The sequence below is a fragment of the Arvicanthis niloticus genome, chromosome 11 (genome assembly GCF_011762505.2).
Source record: "Arvicanthis niloticus isolate mArvNil1 chromosome 11, mArvNil1.pat.X, whole genome shotgun sequence".
Taxonomy (NCBI): Eukaryota; Metazoa; Chordata; class Mammalia; order Rodentia; family Muridae; genus Arvicanthis; species Arvicanthis niloticus.
In genome coordinates, this window is record NC_047668.1 from 59,330,098 (window position 1) to 59,353,242 (window position 23,145).

The 23,145-nt window shown below is 46.2% G+C and overlaps 1 protein-coding gene and 1 pseudogene across 5 annotated transcripts in view; one reads left to right on the top strand and one right to left on the bottom strand.

The window, feature by feature from the left end:
• The first annotated feature begins 2,636 nt into the window (after window positions 1-2,636).
• On the top strand, window positions 2,637-7,118 carry LOC143443905 (large ribosomal subunit protein uL11 pseudogene; annotated as a pseudogene).
• A 5,402-nt stretch (window positions 7,119-12,520) lies between these two features.
• Window positions 12,521-23,145, bottom strand: part of Plb1 (phospholipase B1) — a 132,677-nt gene continuing 122,052 nt past the window's right edge. For all 5 annotated transcript variants that reach the window (XM_076942263.1, XM_034514105.2, XM_076942264.1 and 2 more), the window contains 5 exons: window positions 22,488-22,566; window positions 21,304-21,408; window positions 20,768-20,863; window positions 14,027-14,101; window positions 12,521-12,896 (listed from right to left, as the gene is read on the bottom strand). In XM_076942263.1, the coding sequence (XP_076798378.1) occupies window positions 12,666-12,896; window positions 14,027-14,101; window positions 20,768-20,863; window positions 21,304-21,408; window positions 22,488-22,566 (586 nt within the window). In that variant the 3' untranslated portion in view covers window positions 12,521-12,665. The remainder of the gene's footprint in view (window positions 12,897-14,026; window positions 14,102-20,767; window positions 20,864-21,303; window positions 21,409-22,487; window positions 22,567-23,145) is intronic.

Sequence of the window (23,145 nt, forward strand, 5' to 3'; positions counted from 1 at the left end):
ACCATCAGAATTATCAGGAGGTGTGGGATAAAACCTTAGAATTGCCTTTCTAGTAAGTTCTGTGGGATTACAGTACTACTGGCCCAAGGACCATGCTTTGAGAATTGTAGGGCCATCGTTTCCAAATGTGAGATGTTTGGGAAGTGTGGTAAGAAGTTATATTAGCTACTTGTCTGGTGGCTGTGATAAAATACCCAGCAATAGCAACTTAAGAAAGAAAGGGGTTACTTGGATTCACAGTTTGAGGGTATAGTCTAATATGGCAGGAAAATTCTAAGAGCAGGAGTGTGAGAATCCTGGTTACATTGTATCTGCATGCCCTTGTTCAGCTTGGTTTCTTCTTTTTATCCTGTCTAGGACCCAAGCCTAGGGAATGGTGCCACCCATTTTTAGGTGTGTCTTCCCATCTCAATTGAATATAATTAAGATAATCACAGGTATGCCCATATATATGCTTGTCTTCTGAGTAATTCTAGATTCTGTCCAGTTGGCAAATCAATATTAACTACCCCAGAAGTGTATGTTTCTGGGGCTCACCTCAGACCTATTGAATCAAAATTACCAGAGGTCACGACATAGTTCTTCCTGCCTGCCTCTCTTTGCCTTGGCCCAGTACGGACTGGTCAGCTCTTCTACCTTTCCTAGTCTCCTAGTTATGAATACTTGTATTTGCTTGCTTTAAACCCCATCTCTGGCTTCTTTCCCAGCTTGCTCTGTGTGCATTCACACAATATTGCTCAGTGGGAACTTTCTGTCAGTTTTGATTCTCTCACAAACATATTCTTTGATTTAGGATGGCAAGGTGCCCAGTAAAATGTAAGATTTAGAAGAAACAACAAATATATTTTGTGGAGTATTAAAGTTTGGAATAGGGTGTCTGTGAGGATCCATGTTGGCCTTGGATTCATGAGCTTTCCTGCCTTAGCCTCCTGATCATTGGGTTTTAGGTGGGCTATCCTACTGCTTCAAATAAGTTCTTAGTGTATGTCTTGTGCAGTATTGGTGACATAGTTAATTAAAATATTGCTACTTGGGCTTGGGAAGCTGGTTTAGTGCTTGCTGCACAAGCATGAGAACCTGAGTTTGATACCATATAAAATCTGGGCTGGTGCAGTGGCCAGGCCTTTAGTCTCAGCACCTGGGAAGGCAGAAAGAAGCAGGCGCGTCTGTAAATTCAAGGCTAGCTGGGTCTACAGAGGGAGTTTCAGGACAGCCAGGATGCATGGAGGGACAACTGTCTCAAAACAAAACAAAGCTGGTCAAGTATGCTTGCCATCCCAGTACTGAGGGGCAGAGACAGGAGGAGCCTAGGGGCCTGATGGCCGGCTAGTCCAGTTGAATTGGCAAGCTCTAGAAGAAAGTAACATACTCTGATTCAGAAAGTGAGGAGGAAGTTGAGTGAGGAAGACAGTTAAGAATAACCTTTGACCTCTACATGCATGCACATACTCAAGTACTCATACCCCATCCACACATGAGCAACTACTGACCTATAAACATTTATATAAATAAAAATTTATCTGAAGTGAAAAGTTTTTTTTTTTTTTATCAGCTATCCTATATTTTTTCTTAACAAGTCCAGCTGCCCCCTGGCATGCCTCCATTTTTGATTAGGACAGTTTTGACAGAACCTTCAAGAAGGCAGGCTCCCCAGGAAGCAAAGTAAGATTTGTTCTTCAGCACTTGCTTACTAATGTCTGTACCATCCCAGTCTGGGTTTAGCCTCCATCCTGGAGGATTTGCCCTTGGTCTCCCTTGGTCTCTAACCCATCCTTTGTCTCTTTGCCTCTAGCTTGCTCACCTGCCACCTGCTACCCACTCATGGTTACATCTCATCATCTTAGTTGATGGTGAGTTTCTCTAGACTTATACCTGTGATCTCTTCTAATCCAGCTTGTCTGGGTACATCCCCTGTCCCATGTGGCTAACATCAAGGCCCAATACACACAAGCCATCAGAGATTTCCACTCCCAATAGGGGACAAGGTCAGGCCTTATACATTCAAGCTATCAATCAGAGCCTTCTCTTTCTATTGGGACCAAAATCAAGGTCTACCACATTCAAGCAATCAGAAATGTCTACTCTCAACTGGGACCAAGGTTAATGTACCTTGTCCCAAGTCATCTTGTCATCTATCCCAAGTCAAGTCATCTACCCCAGTTGGGGCTAAGATTAAAGTCCACCAGAGCCTTCATCTCCCAACAGGCCCCAGAGACAGCAGCTCAGTGGTTTTATTCATCCATTAATTTTCTCACGATGCCTATGAGTTAACAAGAGTGGGTTGAAAGTTCATTGTCAAGCTCAAAGTTATGCATGGGTATCTGACTGACTAGGCTGTCCTTAGGAGCATGCTTGACAAAAGGAGTTAGGAATCTATCCTTAGTTGGCAAAAGGCAAAAGGGCCTACATTTAATTTCTGTCAATATAACTACAATTCTTCTGCCACCCACCCTGTCTCTCCCTGTGGACTGTAGACAGGCCTCTGAAGGGCAGGGAAGGACATATCTCTCTGGTCTCTTGAACCCTACATTTTTCAGTCACTCAGATTTCAGCCAAGGAAAGGGAAGCTTCTTTTAGAATGTAGTTTTTAGTAAAACTTTAATTCATTTTAGACCATTTTATACATGTATACACTGTTTCTTGATCATATACAGCCTCCACTTCCCTAGATCTCCCCAAACAGGTTCCATTTCCATGAAGAGGAATCTCCTATAAAGCTATCCACTAAGACAGCTTGCAATTCTTTCTTTTCCTTTGAGATTTGTATGTGTGTGTGTGTGGGGGGGAGCATAAGAACACATACATGTAAACCACTTTGGGGTTTGGGAAGCAAAGTAAGAAACTGTCAGTGGGGGTGGTTGGTTAGTTTAGACTCTAGCATTTTAGAGGAACAAAGGACTTGAGTTTGCTGTGGGTGTTGGCTCAGAGGCAAAAGTGGGATCACAGCAGCCGATCGATACATCTTCACTGCCTAGTATTAACAGCAGTTAAAACAATCCACTCAGACATCAGGGCATCCCACAGAGCAGTCAGGGCACAAGACAGTAGTGTGTACAGTAGAATCCAGCTGTTTAATAGGCAGCCATAGCCATATATGAATTCCAAGGCTGGAGAGGGGAGCAGGATTCCTGGCTGGAAGCAGTTAGAGGTTAATTAAAGACAAATATGTGAAGTTGAATCTGAGTGACTGAAACATGTAGGGTTCAAGAGAACAGAGATATGTCCTCCCCTGCCCTCCAGAGGCCTGTCTACAGTCCACAGGGAGAGACAGGGTGGGTGGCAGTATTGTTGTTCCTGACTGTCCTCCTACTGGGAGGTTTAATGGTGTGTGTATGTGTGTGTGTGTGTGTGTGTGTGTGTGTGTGTGTGTGTACATGCATTCTTCTATGCTGTCCTTAAAACCCACTATGGAGCTGGCCCACCATGTACTTGATTTTAATGTTCTTAAGTTTAAACATGTTCCTAAGTCATTTGGGGATGAACCAGTGGTGTAGTTAATGTAGGAGAAGTTGGAGAGTTTGTTGGGATACAAATTGTTTTTCTGTATGCATCCTTGGAAAATGAGGTTCTAAAGATTGGGGGTGGCTCAGCAATCTGCTTTTTTAAAGAGCTTGCCAGGGAATCTGATGACAGGGGAACTTTGACAATATCTGAACATAACTGTGGTAGATAGCTCTCCATGCTACACCCCTGCTTTGAAGAACCCCCTCTGCTGCTGAGAAGCTAACAGTCAAATGCATCCTGGATGGAGGTCAGGTCCTCAAGCTTTTTCATAGTCTCAGACCCAAATCTTAGGGAGGAAAACATAGTAAGAGACCCTGTCTCACCACATTACTGTCTCTTAAGAACATGCTGTGTACGGTGCAACTTTCTTTGGTTGTCCTGAATCAGGGTTCTTCTGACACCAGCCACCTCCACTATGCTGCCCAAGTTTGACCCCAACAAGATTGAAGTCATGTCCTTGAGGTGCACTGGAGGTGAGGTCGGCACCACATCTGCCTTGATTGGTCCTCTGGGTCTGTCTCCAAAAATAGTTGGCGATGGCATTGCCAAGGCTACTGGTGACTGAAAAGGTCTGAGGGCTACAGTGAAACTGACCATCCAGAACAGACAGGCCCACACTGAGGTGGTGCTCCCTGCCTCTGCCCTGATCATCAAAGCCCTCAAGGAGCCACCAAGAGACAGAAAGAAGCAGAAGAACATTAAACACAGTGGAAACATCACTTGGATGAGATTCTCAACATTGCTAGGCAGATGAGACCCTGGTCTTTGGCCAGAGAACTTTCTGGAACTACCAAGGAGATTCTGGGTACCGCACAGTCTGTGGGCTGCAATGTGGATGGCTGCCTCATGACATCATAGATGACATCAACAGTGGTACAGTGAAGTGCCCAGCTAGTTAAGGATTAACAAGAAAATATTTCAATAAAAGACCATCTGATTAAAAAAAAAAAAACAAGAACATGCTGTGTAATGGGGCTGGAGAGATGACCCGGCAGATAAGAACACTTTGCCTTTCTTGTAGAGGACCTGGATTTGGTTCCCAGCTCCCACATGGCAGCTACAACAGCCTGTAACTCCAGTTCCAGGATAACTTATGTCTTTTCCCACAGGTATACAGGCACCAAACATGTACATGGTACACATACATGCAGGCAAAATACTCATGTAAAATATATAAAAAAAAATTAAATCTTACAGAGAAAATAACACTGTGCAAAGTTAATGGGGAGAGTCCATATCCTTGGTACTTAGTAGAAATGCTTTTCACTCTGGATAAGCTCTGAGCATCATGATGTTCCCCAAACAGGAACAAACAAACATGTTCATGGTTTACCCACAAGTCCAGGTAGAGGCAGAGTTGCTCCAGTTGCTCTGTCTCCTTCCCACTGGGTTTCTCCTTCCTCCTCTCACAAGGCTCCTTGTATGGGCCTTTATCACAGCATCGACTTCACTTGATGGCATGCCAGCTTCCCCAACCAGCCCAGATACTCCCCCTGCTTATGACTGCCATCCTGGGCGAGGATGCTCTTGAGATATTCTCACCATCATGTCCAGTGAACAGGGGCTTTGGAGACAAGCTCTGACTTCATTCATTCTCTTTCACTGGAAACTCAGGGGGTTACAGGTGTAGAATGGTGGGGTGAAGCAAGCTTGTGGCACATTCTTACAGTGCTTCCCAGGATATAGCACATCTCGGTGCAGAAGCCAACCCCAGTTTGGAGTATGTGGGAGGATCCAGTAGGATATGGGAAACAATAACAACTTGACTGCTTACATACATGTCTTTTTCATAAGGTTCGGAAGAATTTTGCCTTCCTCGTATATTGTGGGGCAGTGGATTGTGCCACCAGACTGGAAACTTGGTGATGTTGAGTGATTCAGAAACCCGATACTCCCATGTCTGAGAACAGTAGGCATTTTGTCTACTCCAGACCAGATTCCTGTCCTGGAACATGTGACCACAGCACCCCATGGAGAGGACTGTGACAATCAGTCTGATGGGGACAACACCTAAAACACTTTTCCACATGTAGATGAGGCATCCCTAATGTCTCAGAGCAAGTCAAGAAAGCATCTGCTCTTAGACCCCAGCGCACTCCAAAATGTGTAAGACCCTGTCCATAAGGAATGAAGTGCACGAGTTATTTCACCAAAGACCATCTGAGAACATCTGTCTTTTAGAGCTATAACACTTTGGGGAAGAGAAATTCTCTCCTGAAGTTTTTGTAGCTGAAAGCTGCTGGAGCCTATAGCAGTCACTTCCTGCTCGGTGGCTCGGTGGGCACTTCCTGCCCAATCATGGCTTTTAACCAACCCCCATCCCCAGCACTTGAGAAGCAGAGGTAGGCAGATCTCTGTGAGTTCAGGACTAGCCTGGTCTACAGAGTGAGCTTTAGGATAGCCAGGGCTACATGGAGAAACTTGTCTTGGGGAGAAAAAAAAAGAAACTTGGGAAAAAAAACTTGTCTGTTTATTTTTATTTATTTAGAGGTTTTGTTCTCATATATTCACTCTGGATCCTGCTGCCTCCACTTCTCAAATGCTAGACAAGTATGTGCGGTCACTCCCAGTTTTATGAAGTGCCAAGGATCGAATCCAGGGCTTCATGAATGCTAGACAGTCACTGCACCTGCCACCTGACCTACGAGCCAGTCCTGACGACTTGTGTGTGCATGTTCATGTGTCCTTGATATGCATGTATGGACACATGCCTGCCATGGTGCATACGTTGGGGTCAGAACATCCTCGGGCATCAACAGAGCTTATTTTTCCTGATTATAGGCATGTTCTCTTCTGTTCACTCTTGGTTAGGAGTCTAGCTGGCCCACGAGCTTCCAAAACTCCTGTTTCTGGCTCCTATCTTGACATAGGTATGCTAGGATGATAGATATGTGTGATGGTTTTTACATGGTTTCTGGAGATTCGAACCCTGGTCCCCACACTCTTCACTGCCAGTGCTTCATCTACTGAGTCTCCTCAGCCCCTAGAAGTGGATTAAAAAAAAAAAAAAAGTTGGGGCAGGTGTTTGGGAATACTGCTTTTACTAATGCCGTCTGTACACATTCAAATGACTTAGAAGGAAATGCTCTGAGACTGTTCTACAGTTGAGCCTAGTACCGCAGGCCTGTAATTCAGCTGTTTGGGAGGCTGAGTCAGGAGGATCATAAAAGCAGTCTGTCTGGGCTGCAGAGTGAGTTCAAAGCCTGTCTGTGCAACAGAGACTTTCAAAAGCTTAGAGGAAACAAAACCTGGTTAGTCGTGCAGCTCAGTGGCAAGGAGCTTTGTTTTGTTTCTGCAAATATACAGCCCTTGGCTCAACAATTCGTAGAGGCACTTTAACCAAAGTCTCTGGAGAATTGCACGAGAATCGTAATTCTGCTAACTGACAAGGGACACTTGTGGCTGCCCATTGTTGTAAGAAATCTTTCCAGCTACGATAATCTTTAAAATCAAATTTAGAAAGGTTAGGTGCTAGTAAAACATAGTGAAATCTATTCCATCAAAATGTTCTTTCCCAGCCGGGCGGTGGTGGCGCACGCCTTTAATCCCAGAACTAGGGAGGCAGAGGCAGGTGGATTTCTGAGTTTGAGTCCAGCCTGGTCTACAGAGTGAGTGCCAGGACAGCCAGGGCTACACAAAGAAACCCTGTCTCGAAACCCCCCCTCCCCCCCCAAAATGTTCTTTCCCCCACAAGAGTACTGTTTTGGCAAGAGCCAAATTATTATTTCATGTGTAACTTTAATTATAATTACTGTATGGTTGTTATAACTATAAATTCTATTTTCCCTTTAAAATCATACCTGTAAGTGTGTCTATATTTATGTGTATGGGATTTTTGTGGGTGTATGTATGTAGGTGCACACGGAACATGGAACATGTGCAGGGGTCAGATGGCGACTTGCAGGAGTCAGTTCTCTCCTACAGTGTTTGTTCCTGGGACTGAACTCAGGTCCACAGGCTTGGTAAGAAGCATCTTCACCCACTGAGCCATCTTGCCAGCTCCAGTTCTATTTTTGTGACCATTCTGTCTCAAAAATAATACATAGATATAGATATACTTATAGATTTTATATTGAGGTACATGTGTGGTACACAGTGGAAAAGTTAGAATCCCGAGATTGGATCCCATCCCTTTGATGGCAGGCCTGGGGCTGTCTGAAGGGTGGGACTGGTCCAGGTGACTTTGTTATGGTAACAGCGAGAACAGCAGCACCGAATCAATGAGTCTTGGCAGAGCAATAAAGGCAACCATAAAATATTAATAAAACAGGAAACGGAAGTGCTTCCCATGAATAGTACTAGTAATAGCTGATGCCCCATGAGCCTTGTGTGCCAAGCGGTGCCCTGTGCCCCACCCCACGCTGCCCTATACACCCATAGCAGCCACACCAGGTCTCAGTCATGATAGGAATGCCCACAGGATTGGTTTCACAGCACCCATAATGCCTTCTGGAAGTAGTGGGCTGCCCTTTTTGGACAATTTAGGAAGTTGCTTAGGTTTCTTTGTGTGTCAAGGGGATTTCGGTCCCGTAGAGAGCCAGGTCCTGTGCCTGTGCCCTGCTGTGTAAAACAACAAAAATAGAACCCAAGAAGAAAGGTCAAAGCCAAGCTTCCATATGTAAGTTATGATTGATCCTCAACCAGTCCCCAGAGATGTGCTCTAAGCTATTTGCCCAGCAAGTGGGAACAACCCTAGCTGCCCTGCAGGCTTGCCTTCTGCACTCTGCCCCAGGCAGGGCACCTTCCTCTCTAGAAGGTTAACACCCAGTGCCAATTTGTCCTGACTATATAAAGGGCACAGAGGCGTGGTGACGGCCTGTCACTCTGGTACTAAATGGTCTAGGCGTGATCAGCTTTGTAGGTGTGGGACCTGGGAGTAGGTTCAAAGCGCCACCTTCTTGGTTGAATATTGTTCCTGTTTAAATGTTTTCATCAGTTTTTCTCCACAAAGGTCCCTGTATTCTAATTTTGCACTAAGCCTTATGAACTATGTAGGTGGTCTTAGGTCTAGGCCAGAATGGAGTCGTCCCTATGGGGCAGCTTGGGGCATTTAACTGAGCTGGCAACCAATGCCAAGGCCCTTCACCAGGTTGGAAGTAAAGTCTTGAAGTAAGTGTAGCCTCAGACCAGACTTTGAGTGGTTATATTACAAAGTTCCTTGGCAATGTGACAGGCAGCTGAATCCTAGGGGAGGTTTAGGTGTTAGGGAGAGACCTGCCCCCCTTTATTCTTGGACCCTGAGTTTGGCCACCCATCTTGCTATCACATAGAATTATACCACTCATCTCTGTCATTGGCCTTCTGGGACTCAGCAAAGGCAGACCAGTCCAAACTGAATTTTAACAGTACTCACAGAGGCCTGCAATTCAACTGGCCTGTCCCCCCACCCCCACCCCCATGTGTGGGGAGCAAGCTGCTGCCTCAGTCACTCCACTTAATAGAGGTGCCTTCCTGGAGGCACCAGTGTGAGGCTGAGCCTTGGTAGGCCTCTTAAAGGGCCAGTGGTTCTAGTCTAGGCACAGGTTGGAGACATACGGAGAGTATGGGCAACGGCTACAGAGGAGGTGGGAGGAGGGGTGGACATGTGCTCGGCCCAAGCTTGCACACAGGAGGATGATTGCAGCTTATTGATTAAGTGTCTCTACTACAGCCTTTCATGTAGCTTCTCAATTAACCCTCCCCAGACAGCCTTTGTGGGGCTTCTTGCTTTCTATTATAGTTGGAGGGAAAAAAAGGTTGATTCCTTATAACAGAGGGTTAGAATCCCCTCTTCATTTCATCTAACCCCCAACTACCAAGAAGTGCAACTGTTCAGTTACAGAGACTGACCGCACTTGAGATCTGAATTAACAGGAATAAAATCCAAATGATTAAAGCACCACTTGTGGGGAATTCATTTAGGAGATGCTTCTGTTTCTTCTTGTCTGTCCCTTGAGTCCTGTGACTCCAGAAGCATCTTTGTTGCTGTAGGAAGCAGACAGAGTTCTAAGGAGTGGACTCCAGGTCTTTCTTTCCAAGAGGACGAGAGGCCCTGGGCAAGAGGCAGAGCCTGAGACCAGAACAGTGAAACAAACTTCTAGGATTGCATCTTCAGGACATTGCTTAGAGAGCACGCAGATGAGGTAAGCTTTTGCTGAGCTGACAAGCTGCAGTGCTCTTGCCAACAGTTACAAAACCGATCAATGCTAGCAGAAAACTGTGTTCTGTGGTATCACCATAAGGTTATGTTTGGTTATTAATATTATTATTATATTTCATTATGGCTCTTTTTTAGAGACAAGGTCTCTCTGTGTAGCCCTGGCTGTCCTAGAATCTGTTTTGTAGATCAGGTTGGCCTTGAATTTAGAAACCTGCCTGCTTCTGCCTCCCAAGTACTGGGATTAAAGGCATGTGCTACCATGCCTGGCTTATTATTGTTATTATTCTTAAATGTATATGGGTGTTTTGTCTGCATATATGTCTGCACATGTCTGGTCTGAAGAAGGTGTCAGAAACCCTGGAACTGAAGATATAGATGGTTTTGAGCTGCCATGTGGGTGCTAAGAATTGAACCCAGATCCTCTGGAAGAACAGTCAGTGCTCTTAATTGCTGAGCCATCTTTCCAGACTCTTCTTAAAAATATTTGTTTTGTTTTTTTTTTTTGCAAGATAGGGTTTCTCTGTGTAGCCCTGGCTATCCTGGAACTTTGTAGATCAGGCTGGCCTCGAACTCAGAGATCTGCTTGTCTTTGCCTCCAACATGCTGAGGTTTGTTTGTTTGTTTGTTTGTTTGTGTTTGGTTGGTTTTTGGTTTTGGGTTTTTTTTTTTTTTTTCAATTTTTAAAAACAGAAATCCACAAGTCAACATAATTTCACAGTGTCAGGCTCTCATCAAGCTCAGGTTGACTGCTAACAGTCCCAGTATACAGTCCACACGAAGACATGTTACACATGATTCTCACTTACTAGAATTGTTTAGTTTTGCTTATGATAGGATTAGCTACAAATCTTACTCTGAAATTAATTTTTAAAATCACTGTGGGTCTCCTTGACACACAGCCTATTTGTGGACCATCAGCCAATACAGTCCACGAGGGTAGTGGGAGCAGAGACCTCGGATGTGGCGGGGGAGTGTAGGGAGGGGAGGGGGGCGGAAAACTTTGAATACATACGGTGAACGACCACACCGGACCGCTTGTCAGTAAGCAGATCAACTTTACTTAGGGTGATTGAAGGCCTATAAAGTTTTGGGGGACTGAAGGTAGGAACACCCAGGATGGTTAAAGGTCACTGGATGGGGGCTCGGGTACTAAAATGCCCTGTTAGCATGGGGAAGCATTTCAGGAATCTCAGGTGCTAGCTGGACAGGTTTTGTCAAGAGAAAAAAAATTGATCCTATAAAGTAACTGACATTCCTCAGGTAGAGGCCAGTGTGGGGGTTTAGAATTCTCCAGACAAGGACAGAGAAAGAAAAACTCTGCTAAAGAAGTCCCCCATTGTGTGGTAAGCCCCAGAAGGCTATCTGGCCAATGGTAGACTTCGCCTTAATTAGCCGTTTCCCCACAAATCACAGATCAGGTGTAATCAGGTGAGTTCTTCTGCCCAGGGGAACCATGGAACTGTCATGATACTTTGTCCTACTTTCTAGATTTTATAGACTATTCATTTGTAGTTGGATTCAATTCATGGTGGGACTTGGTGGCCATTCTCTTTTGGAGGTTGTTATTCTATGGTGGGTTAATATTTCACCGTGTGAGGAAAGCATAACTAAGCCAAGTCTTTCTTCCCTTGACCTTAGTCTCTGTCTCTGTACAAAGTGGGTGATGACAAGAAGGGGTGGGTTTCGTTATTACATACAAGGGTGGCTGTGTGGTCTGAAACTGGTGCTAGAATCATGTCAGTTTCCTTTTTGTCTTTCCTCCTCCTCCTCCTCCTCTCTCCCACACCATATCTCTCTTCAAGGTCTAACGTATAGCCCAGGCTTGTCTTGAAATCACTAACTTAGCCAAGGATGACCTTGAAATTCTGATTCCCCTGTCTGTTATTTCCTATAGGTGTGTGCCGTCGCTTCTGGCTTATATGGTGTAGGGGATTCAAGCCAGGGCTTCATTTGTGTTGGGCGAGCACTACGCTGTTGAGTGACAGCCCAAGACCTCAACCCTCTTTAGAACATTTTCCTTTGAATAATTTTTCCACTATCACTTACAGTCCCCACAGGTAGCCCGATGCTGCCACCAATCGTAACCACAGATCCCTGCTAACCTCTTGCCTTTTCCATGGTGGTCCCCCAAGCAAGCAGCTGGCTCTTCCATCCTCATAACCACGTCTGCTACAGATCAGGTACATTCCTTTCTCTACCTACATGCAATTACCAGTCTTGATGGCTCTATTCCCCCTGGGCCTCTTAACAAGATTACCTCTCCATCTTTCAGAGCTCAATTGGCATTCCAAAAGCCTTGATGAAGGATTTTTGACTAGGTTTAATCCACCCTAATCTTTCCTTTATGAATTTAAAACCCTCTATGAGGTGTACAACAGAGTGTAGCTTCCCTGGAAATTACTGGCTTTGTTCATGATGTGGCTTCGGGCATAGTCCTGTGTTGGGGATTGGTTTGTTTTAATTCGGCTCCCAAAATCACAATCCGTGTTCAGACGCTGAGGGTCCCAGTCCCTAATTGGTTTTTGGTTGATCAGTAAAGAGCCAACGGCCAATGGTTGGGCGGGGGGACAGAGGAGAAATTTTAGGATTCTCCGGGAAGAAATGCAGAGGAGAGAAGGGGCAGAGTTGTCATGATGGGGTAGCAGAAAGATCAGACTTAAGAGCTTGCTAACATCCAATGTATTTGATCTGAATGTTTTGGATTCTGCATTTCGAGTAGTTGTATATATGTATGTAATATTTGTATATATGTAGTTGAGATACCCTGAAAATGGAACCCAAGTTTAAAGATGTGACCCACTTTTGTTTCAAATGGATCAACAACTACAGATAGTCTGCAGGTAACTCCACATAGTGTTTCAACATAAGCCCAGAAGATCACGGACAGAGTGTAGCCCCTCTTTCTTGTTTATCTTTCCAAAAAGAGATGATGAACTCCCAGGAGAGGAAGGCAGGCAGTCCCCATCCCTGAGATTACTTAATTACTGCCCAGTACCTAGGACCCATCTTTGAGCCTCTCCCCTTATACAGTATCCTGTATCAACTCAGGGCCCACACTTGTATTTGGAAGGCTCTCCTCCTCTTCCTTCAGTTTGACGAGTTTCACAGTTTTCCACAACATCGCTCCAAGGATGCCAACTGCCAGGCCACCTATTGCTGCCACTGGCACTGCCCAGTAGAGTGCATTGGAGGGTTCTTCAGTCTTCCCTGGAAGAAGCTCACTATTCCGAAGAGTGTAGAGGAAAGGGCTTTCCTGGGGGTAGGGGCAGGAGGGTCAGAGATTAAGGGCTATATTCACCCATCCATCTGCCCAAGTCCCATCTCTACAAGAGTGCAATGACCTCATGCATCCTCCTAGAGTGTCCTCATGGAACTCTCCTTTCTTCTCCCAGTGCCTGAACCTTCCAAATGAGAATGAGTCTGTCTAGTGGTCAACACCCAGCTATAACCTCCTATTGCTTCCTTGCCAGCATTTCCTTTCAAATATGATTTTGAAAGGTGGGGAGCTCGTAAGCTACTGTTGGAAAAGCCTTGGGGTGCATCTGAACCTGCCTTCTTGGGTCCTACTGTTCTCGGTAAGCAAACACTGAGCACCACTGCATGGCCCTGGGGAGCCCTGATGAGCACCTGAGGACCGAGGTAGGATATCCTCTCAGTGCCCGGGAGGAAGGCACAGGACCAACCATGTTAAACAGGAGAGGGGTGCAAAGGTAAGGGAGAGTTCAACAGAGGGGTGTGTCTGGAGGCAGGAACAGCAGAAGATGACAAGATGAGAGAGGGGCCCAGGAAATAAGGGACCAATGGGGTCAAAGCCAGTAGTGAACAGAAGCAAAACACAATGGGACCCATCTGGTAAGTGGGTCCATTTGCCTAGGGTATGTAGTAGTAGCAGGAGGCAGGTTTCTCCCTTAGGCAGTGGTGACCAGATAAGGATCCCAGTGTCCTTGACAACACTGGAGTAATTTGCCAATACAGTCATTCAGTGTCTAGAAGCAAGTGGAGGATGAGGAGGAAGCAGAAGAGGAGAGCTGGATGGTCAGTGGTCCAGGGGAGAAATGACAGGGGCATGGACTCTAGGAACAGACGGTATCTTCATTATCAGGTTCCATCCCTGAGCACTGGTGTAGGGCTAGGCAGGACAGTATGCTCAGATTCTCCTGAGGTAACCTGTAGTTCCAGCAGGCATCTAGCTAGTACTCTCTAGACCACCTTCCAGCATGACCACTCTCTGTCATTAGAGTTGGTGGCTCCTCCCTCCCCTGTTTTGTGTCCATCAGAAAGGACAGTTATGATGCAGTGAGTGGCAGTACGATTAAGTCCTGCCCACCCCCCTACCCCCCATCCAGTCAACTTAGGACAGATAGGGTATTCATGTTCACTCACCGGTGAGGGACACTTGAGTTTGGTTCGGTTGTATGTGAAGTTATTGGAGGTCGTCTTCCAGCCCACAGGTTCCAGCTGGAAAAGAGAAAAAGGATGCCTTGATTATTTAGAAAAGCTGGGAGCTGGCTTACACGGGATACTCTTTTGGAAGGGTGCATTTTGACCAGCAACCTGTTAAGATCTGCCACACAGCTCTAGCCAGAGCTGAAGCTGTCTTTTGACTCATGGGGAGAAACATCTGTCTGAACTGGGCAGAACCCCTGAGTTGATGCCTCTAAACATATCCAAAAGGATATCAACGCCCCGGGAAAATCCAGTCAGCCTATATTCAATCTCTTGAAGGGCTGAGACCAGAATGCCCATTCCCTCTCCACTTGTGAGTGGCTGTGACTGCAGATGCTGTATCTTCAGTTTTATAAAATGGTGGTCGTATTTGCCAACTTGTCTCAGGGTGTGCAGCTAGTCAGTTTCAGGAGCACTTTGAAAGCATATTGGTTACCATGACATTCTTACTACACTTGGCTTGTCAACCCTGAAGAAACTGGAATCTTACTGGAGTTACTCTCTGGGTTGTCAAGCAGATGAAAACATTTACTAGCAATATCCCAGGGAGCAGCTGTGGTTTGGTGGGGTGCTGCTGAATGCTTCCACATCAGACTGATGAGCAGGAAGCTGCTGTACCCCCACCCCAGCAACTTTAGGTGGTCGAACTTGTGCCCTGAGGGGAAGAAGAGATCTGGCACTTTGAACTGGTCTGACATTCATCCCCTGTGGTCTGCTTCTGGTCTATCCCTGGCCTCCAAGCCCTCATGATGCAGAAGGTAAACACTCTCCCTGTGCCGGTGACAGACCTGGGCCGTGATCTCACTGTCTGCTCTCTGAATGTCCTCCACACCCATTTCTTAGGAACTCAGAGGAGGTGGATGGCTCTGAGCTTGGGAGGGGTGCCTTCTCCAGGGAAGCTGGATGGCTGGTGTTAACTGCGGTAGAATTTTTTAGGACATGCATCTTAGGGCTTCCTGAGAAACGTTGACATGGAAGCATGTATGAACTGACATGGGTTCTAGATGGAGATCTGTTTCTGCTTTCTTAGAGTGAAGGAAACACAACTGCACTCTAGCGAACAGAACCACTAGGGACAGAATGGAGGTTAAAGGTCAGGTTGGCTGTTTCTCAGGGATGCTCCAAGGACTAGGTTCAATAAACCTATCATGTCCTCTTCCTGTTGGTTCCATCAGAGTGCGTCCTCCCCATCCTTCACCTGCTCCGATTTCCCTCCACCTCCTTGGCTGTTGTCTTTGTGACTTCTTTTGCAGTCAGCTGGATTATATTCATGGCCAGTCTCTCCCTAACCTGCCCCTTGGTACTTGACCCTATGCTCCCCACTACTGGCTCCTCCCCTAGGGCATTCAGCTAATTCTGTGGTTTGGGATACTACACTGGTGTACTAATGTCACTTTTTGGTTGTAGTTGTCAAGTCTGACCCAGACTTTCCCATTTGAGCTCCAGGCTCTTGCACGTAGCAGACCCCCATGCCTCTGTGTAGACATCTAGGAGGCAGACGATACTTCCCATGCCTAACACAGAATGCAACTTCCAAGAAGTCTCTTTTGCTATCTGACCATCTTTGGTGTCTTAGACCCCAAAGCCAGGAGTCCCTCCTTAGTCACTTCTTTCAGCCAGTTTTAAATATATCTTAAGTGATCACAGCTCTCCTCCAAGGCTGTTACCCTGGTCCCAGCCACATTCCACTCATGGGATCTCATCTCTAGTACCTTTGATTCCAGCCTGTGTCTGCACATTAGCTAGAGAACCAATGGGAACTTGTCAGCCCCTTGTTTAAAACAGCTGAGAAGGTGGCCGTTGCCTTTCTTTCTGACCTTGGTCCCTGATTTTAGAGTATCACAAGGACCTGTATGTTCCTCAGAGGCTTCAAGCCCATTCCTGACTCAATGCCACATGGGTCTTATTTCTTCTCCCTGGAACACTGTGGCCCAGACCTCTGCCTGGCTGGCAACCTCTTGGCATTCAACTCACACGCCATCCATGTGAATTGCCATCCTCCTCACCACTACCTTACATCCCACCTCCCTGCTGTTCAGCGTGTACAGCCCAATGTAGTCGGCTATCTATGACCTTGTGTTGACCTGTCTGACTTGTTTATCCTCTGTCTCTTCCTGGCCATACTGTCTACACTCCATGAAAGCAGGGGTATTCTTTACCCTGTTGTTCAGTTTCGGGCACCTGGAACAGTACCTACCACCTAGTAGTGCCAGAGAGTTGTTTGATGAGTGGATAGTCATCAGGACTGGAATGATAAGAAGGGGAAAAGGCTTGAAGCAGCCCCAGGGAGTGGAGCTGTTTTTCTAGAAACAACCTTTCTTAACACAGGCACTGTGGAGGTACCAGTGATGCCGCCAATCTTAGGGCTAGGCAAGGTGCCATGGAGCAGAAAGCCACTGGCCTATGCTGGGGAGGTTAAAGGCCAGTGGTAGTTGGCCTCTTGAGTGTTTAGACGAGGCAAGGAGGTGAGAACCCAAGGTAAAAGGATGGTGGTGCATGCATGGTACAGGGATTGCCAAACTGCAAAGTAGAGGCAGGGGCTACCTAGCATGGTAGCCAGAGAAAGGAACTGGGGTCAAGTCCCAAAAGCCCTGTATAGTACTGCAACAGTGTGTAATCTGTCTCCTTTCTTTGGAAGGTGGAAGGTGGGAACCTTGGAAGACTGAAGGTAAGGAATGATTTGGTCAGGTTCTCTTTCATACAGATTGTTTGACTGCTCTGTGGAAAACAGATCTAAAGTGCAGTTCATAAACCCTGTCTGTTAAAATTGTCTTGGGGGTTCCTCTAAAAAGTGATAAATCTAGATCATTCATAATGGTACATGACTTTAATCCCAGCAATCAGGCATATTTCTATCAGTTCTAGATCAGTTTGGTTTATATGGCCAATCAGGATATATAGTAGAGTCCTGTCTTGAAAGAAAGAGAAGAACACCAAGTCTAATACCTACTCCAGATAAATTTTATCTACTTATCAATTATATATGATATATATATATATATATATATATATGAATGATGTATGTCTGTGTGCACATGTGTGCATATGAAAACAGTTGCCCCCCAGAGGCCAGAAAAGGGCATCAAACTCCCCAGAAGTTACAGGCAATTGTAAACTGCGTGTCCTGGATAGGTTTTGTCAACTTGATGCATGCTATAGTTATCTAAGAAGAGGGAACCATGATTGAGAAGATGCCTCCATGAGACTGGACTGTAGGTAAGCCTATGGGGCATTTTCTTAGTGATTGATGTGGGAGGACCTGGCCCACTGTGGGCAGTGTCCCTCTTGTGCAAGTCGTCCTGGATGATATAAGAAAGCAGGCTGAGCAAGCCAGTAAGCAGCACGGCCTCTGCTTCAGTTGCTGACTCTAGGTTCCTGCTTGGGTTCATGCTCTGACTTCCTTCATTGATGAACTGTACTATGGAGCTGTAAGCTGAAAGGAAGCCCTTTTCTCTCCAAGCTGCTCTTGGATATGGTGTTTTATAGCAGCGATAGAAACCTAACTAAGACACTGTCTGACATAGCTGGGAGCTGAACCTGGGATCTCTGCAAGAACTGTTTGCACTCTCAAGCCAGATGCCAAGATGTCTCCAGCTCGCTGCTATATTTTAAAAATCCTCTCTGTTGAAGCTGACAGAAGCAATAAGTGTACATGCAAATAAGCAGCTGATCATTTTGGTAAGGAGAACATACCAGCAGGGTAAACAAGAACCAGAACATGACCAGTACTCAGAAGGGGTCCTCCTGCACCTTCAAACTATCCACTTAAGGGTGAAACCATCATGAAAGACAACGACTTCTGATGCTTTACAGTTAGCTGCTTGCCTTTGAGGTGGCTGAGTGTGCATGTATATGTGCATGCACACGCCTCATGTATGCATATGCTGTTGGGGTTTGCTTCTTATTCTTGGTATGTAGAAATTCTCTGGCTTATGGACACACAACTCTGTTGATGGACATTTGGGAAATTCCCAGCTTGAAGTCAACTATGTGCGTGGTGCTGCCATGAAAACTGTAGTATGCATCTTTGTAGTTAGTGGACTCTAGTGGACTCGTCTCTCCAGGACAGTATTGTTGGGTCTCAGGAAATACACAGGTTCAGCATCATTAGATATACAATGAGCTTGCCAAAGTAGTTGTAAACACTCATTATATTTAAGTCACCAGAGGATGGTCTGAGGAGATGGCTCAGCAATTAAAGGCTCTAGAGGATTCTCGTATGAACCAGTGCTGAGAACTTTTGTACAGGGGGTATGAGTCTGGAGGCAGGGATGCTAAGGAGGAGGAGATGTGGTTACTATTGGTGTAGCATTTGCGGATAAGGAGTATTGGGCAGCAGTGGTAGAATAGGACCCAGAAGGAGAGAAACAGCTCCTGGTCTTGACCTTTGCACAGGTCTTTAGAGGAAGGACTGTGGGTTACAAAGCCAGGAGACACATAAGATACAGTGACAGTGACTTAAAGTGTAGAGTGCCCTGGGAACATCAGCCGAAGCTGCAGACACTATGTCATAGGGCTCTAATTATGAGACATGAATTCACTGGCTGTAATATGTGCTTATCAGGTTGGTGTTATGGCTGGGCCACCAGAGGAAGGCATGGAAAACATGGACTCTTGTTTCTGTGGTGCCACTAATCGGCTGTGAGAGGCTAGGCAAACTGTCCCATGTCTCTGGTTCTTAGTTACAGAGTGCTCTGGCTTGGCGACCTCTCAGATACATTCCAGCTCTAGCAGCCTATTATTTATTTGCCGTGACTCTAGAGGTGGCATTCCAGTAAGAAGATTGGAGAGTTGGCAGGGTGCTAGAGCTGTGTCTGAGGTGGTTTGGGATGAAACATGGGACCCTGTAATTATTCCCCTAAATTATATAGGACAGGGGTGGTTTTAGTTTTTTGTTTTTGTTTTTGTTTTTTTTTTTTAATTTGGGGTATAGCTGGGAAACCACCAGTTGTCTTGTGCTCCCAGTGTTTTAGCTTTTGTTTTTACATCTGAAGCCCTGGCCTCATTGAACAAAACTCTCTCACCTGGGTGAATGGAAAGAACACTGACTGCTTCAGAAGAGAAGGCAAGAACCTTACAGCAGAGACCAATGGGCCTGGTCATGACCGAGCATCGGGCTACTGAGACTCAGAAGACTCTCTGGAGAGTCCCCAGCTAGAAGCAGATGTGACTTGATGGAAAAGCCGGGGAGGCACGAGCAAGAACTTTGTTTTCCTGGCTCATGACAGCATGTGGATTCCCCTAAGATCTGTGGGGGGAGCACAAGACAGGAAATGACGCCAACAGGAGGGAAGCTGAGCCTGCAGCTGAGTAGGCTTATATACTACTTTGGAAGCTAGGGAGGAGGTGGAATGTAGCTAAGAAGAAAGTCATTGTTGCGAGTCAGCTGAGGAAGGCATCAGGAAGCATGGGGTTGCTAACAGGTGTGGGAATACCTGCCCAGCGGTGATTGGCACAGACACCCTTGGCCTGGAACTGCAATGAAGGCTAGAGATGTCGATGGTTCAGTCACCAAGGGAAACATGCAGGCCAGGTGGGTGTTGTAATAGAGCCTAGATCAGAGACCGTGGAAGCACCTCATTTGCTGAGACAGATGATGTAGGGATCAGGGGTGATAGGCAAGGCATGAGGACAGCTGCCCCTGTGTACCCAGGGCTGCATGTTCATCTCGTAAGGTTCTCTCTTTGAGCAGAAAGGACTAGAATAGGTCTCCACTGGTGAGAACAGGCTTTGTAGATGCTGCCTATAAAAACACTAGCTGGAGATGTTGAGACTGGATGCTGAAAGGGTAATGGGGCTGACGTTTGTCTAAATTGATTTTTGTACTGAGTCTCTGTATCAACATCAGTCTTCATACGTGTTGATGCAGGTGAACGTACCCAAGGATGTACAGCTGGTACCGTCATCCAGTCTTATTCAGTCTGATTGCAAAGCTATTCTTCTCTTCATAATTCTTGGGAAGCTGTGATAATTGTGCAAATGTGTGTCTATGTACACATCCCCTTTAGAAAGGCATGTATACACGAGGTGTGTAAGTACAAGAACTTGCAGCCAAGCCTAATGGCCTGAGTCTGGGGCCCAAAAACCACATGGTTGAAGAGAACTGACTCCTACAAAAGTTGTTCTGACTACTTTTTTTTTTTTTTATAGATGTGGTCATCTATACGTGGCATGTGCACACACAATAACCAAATCTAATGTCTTAAAACATTTTTACATCAAGGGGTGGGGTAGTGAGATGGTGACTTGCCATCCAAGTCTGATGGCCTGAACTTGATCTCCGGATCCCATAGTGGAAGGAGAGAACTGATACCTGAATTTGTCCTCTGATCTCCATATAAGTCCCACACTCCGATGTAATAAAGATGTATTGTAGGGGCTGAGCAGATGGCTCCGAGGGGAAGAACTTGCTGGTAAACTCATACTAAGCATGAGGACATGAGTTCAAATTCGTAGAATCCATGTAAAAAACCAAATAAAACCCAGACATGGTGTGTGTGATTAACCCCAGCACTGTGGAGGCTAGGCAGAGAGGGTAGGATAGCCAACATGTGCCCTGGTACACATACACCAGGATCAATAGTGGAGTTTTAGAAAAAGAAGTCATAGCAGCAGTTTGTCCTCTTGTGCGACCGGCCAATAGCCTGAGGGTGCTCCCTCGGGAGCACTCCCACTTACCATGTTGTTCCAGAGGGCAATGGCCATCTCAGCATGCCCACGCTCTGAGAAGTGGAAACAATCTTCAGAGAAGAAAGTGAGGTCCAGGCCTCCACGCTGTGACCAGAGACAAGGAGGTTAACATCTGGACTCAGTTGCCAGCCTCCCTGCCCAGCAGGGGACACAGCAGGTCCCTTTTCATCCTATCCTTTGGATCCTGTTTCAACCTGCTCCAGGCACTGGTGGGAAAATCTCCCGGGTTTTAGATTTTTTTTTTTTAAGCAAACATGAATATAACTTTCCTAGTTCAACCCTGTCCTGAAAATGACACTATGATAATTTTAGTAAGATTTCCATCCTGGGATAAGGTGACATGGGGGAGAAGACACGAGGGTGGCACTTGGTCACTATTCTATTGCTTCTTTCTAAGAATGTCTAAGTTCTAATCATACACACATGCTAGAAAGAAAAGCTCTACCTTTGGGAGGCTTGCTGGAGGAAGATATTAAGAAATGAGTGTTACACTCATAAGCTTCCTAGAAATGGCTGCAGCTTACCTCACTCAGTGGGATAAAGGTATTCCGGAAGAAAGGCTGCACAGTAACTGCGAAGTCCTCACGCTGCATGTACCGGTGCCAGTAGGAGAGCTCGGAGATGTCACTCTGAGGATGGAGAGGCTGCTCAATCCCACTGGCAAGGTTACACAGGGTCTGCTTTGGCTGCCATGGCTGGTTGTGATAGGAGTGGACCCACCACAGACTAAAGGGACTTAAAGGGAGCATGCCTGCCCACACAGGGATTCATCCTGCTTTTAATGAACCATTGCATCTTACTGCCCTATGCTGACCTCTTAGGATCACAGTCAAGGGGTCCCTGGCTGGAGAAGTTCTCCATTCCCAGGCTCTATTAGTTTTATCCTAAGAGGCCAGGTCTAAGCCACCGATGATGTCGAATTGGCCACAGGGCTGGCTGCCCTCATTGCATGTCGGAGTCAGTGAGACCTAGCTCACACGAGGAGGACTATCTCCTCAGTTCTCCAAAAATGCCTAAGAATTTAGGACAACAGAGGTAGAGAGCCCATGGGTTTTGAACTCAAGTACCAAAATATAGAATATTAAAGGATTAAACTAAATATACCTACAGTAGGGACTTCACGATTCACCTGAGAAACAGAGACAAAAGGGGAAGACAGGAGAAGCACAGGTAGCGTGTCCAGTGCAGACCTCACTTGCTCTGGGAAGGTTGCGGAGGTGAAGCCGGCATGGAGGGGGTAGGGTGGGGAGAGGGAGTTTCTAAGAGGAATATTACTTGCCCCATTAAAAGGAATTAGCCTGCAACTATGCTTTGGGTGGGCTTGTCCCAAGCAAACGATAGTAACACTAATATGCAGGAGTGTTGGGGAGTAGACAGAGGGTGGAGAAAATAAATATTAGTAGAATTAGGTTTTCTGTTTATGGAGAGAGGAGAGAGGGAAGGCAGTGGGAGCCAGGTACAGTGACCCTTCTCCTCAGAAAGGTTAAAGGTTAGCAGTGCCCTGCTGTGTGGCATCTACTCTGAAGGCTGGGTTTCTCCCAACTGCCCCTTTGGGATCTCCATACCCTCTTTCCCCAGGTAAATACTTTGAGGGACAGGATCTCCTTTTAGGGAGACGCTTGCTCTCAGCCACGCTCTGTCGAACACAGGGAGCACAGCATGGGCTCCCATCAGGAGCACCAAGGAGGAGGAGAGCATCAAGACTCACCTGGAGGTTCCAGTTTAGTTTCTTCAGCTCCTGCGTCGCTATGAGGTTCTGAGAGTGTTTAAAGCAACTGCAGTTTTTCCTACAAGATAAGAAATCTTGTCCTGAGGCTGCCTTGACCCGGTCGTGATTTCCCGACAGAAGTTTCTGTCCACATGGCACAGTCTGTGCTGCTAAATGGAGGTGGGCAGGGCCTGACACACAAGTATGCCTACAACACTTGGGTCTAAATCACAAAGCCTTAACTCAGGAATTTGGTCAAAAAGGTATGCTGTGGTTGGGACGGTAGATGTGTCCTAAAATCTCAAGTGTAGACTGAAGGCTTGGTCCTGAGCTTTGACACTATAGGACGGTGGCAGAGCCTTTAGTGGGTGGAGCCTAATCTAAGGAAGTAGTCACTGTAGTTATGCCCTCTGCTCACCCACCTGCTTTGCTTTCTAGCCTCCGTGAAGTGACCGACTGCATTCCCCCACATAGTCCCACCCAAAACTGTCTTGACAAAGGGTCAAGAGACCACGGATTGAAAAGTGAAGCCTAGAACCAAACTTCCCCTATTCTCATAGACTGACACAAGATACTTGTTTCCAGTTGGAAGGGTTAGCCCCTGAAGAAAGGTCTCTTTCCTCTTGTGTAGACCCTCCTTCTCTGTGATGACTATTTT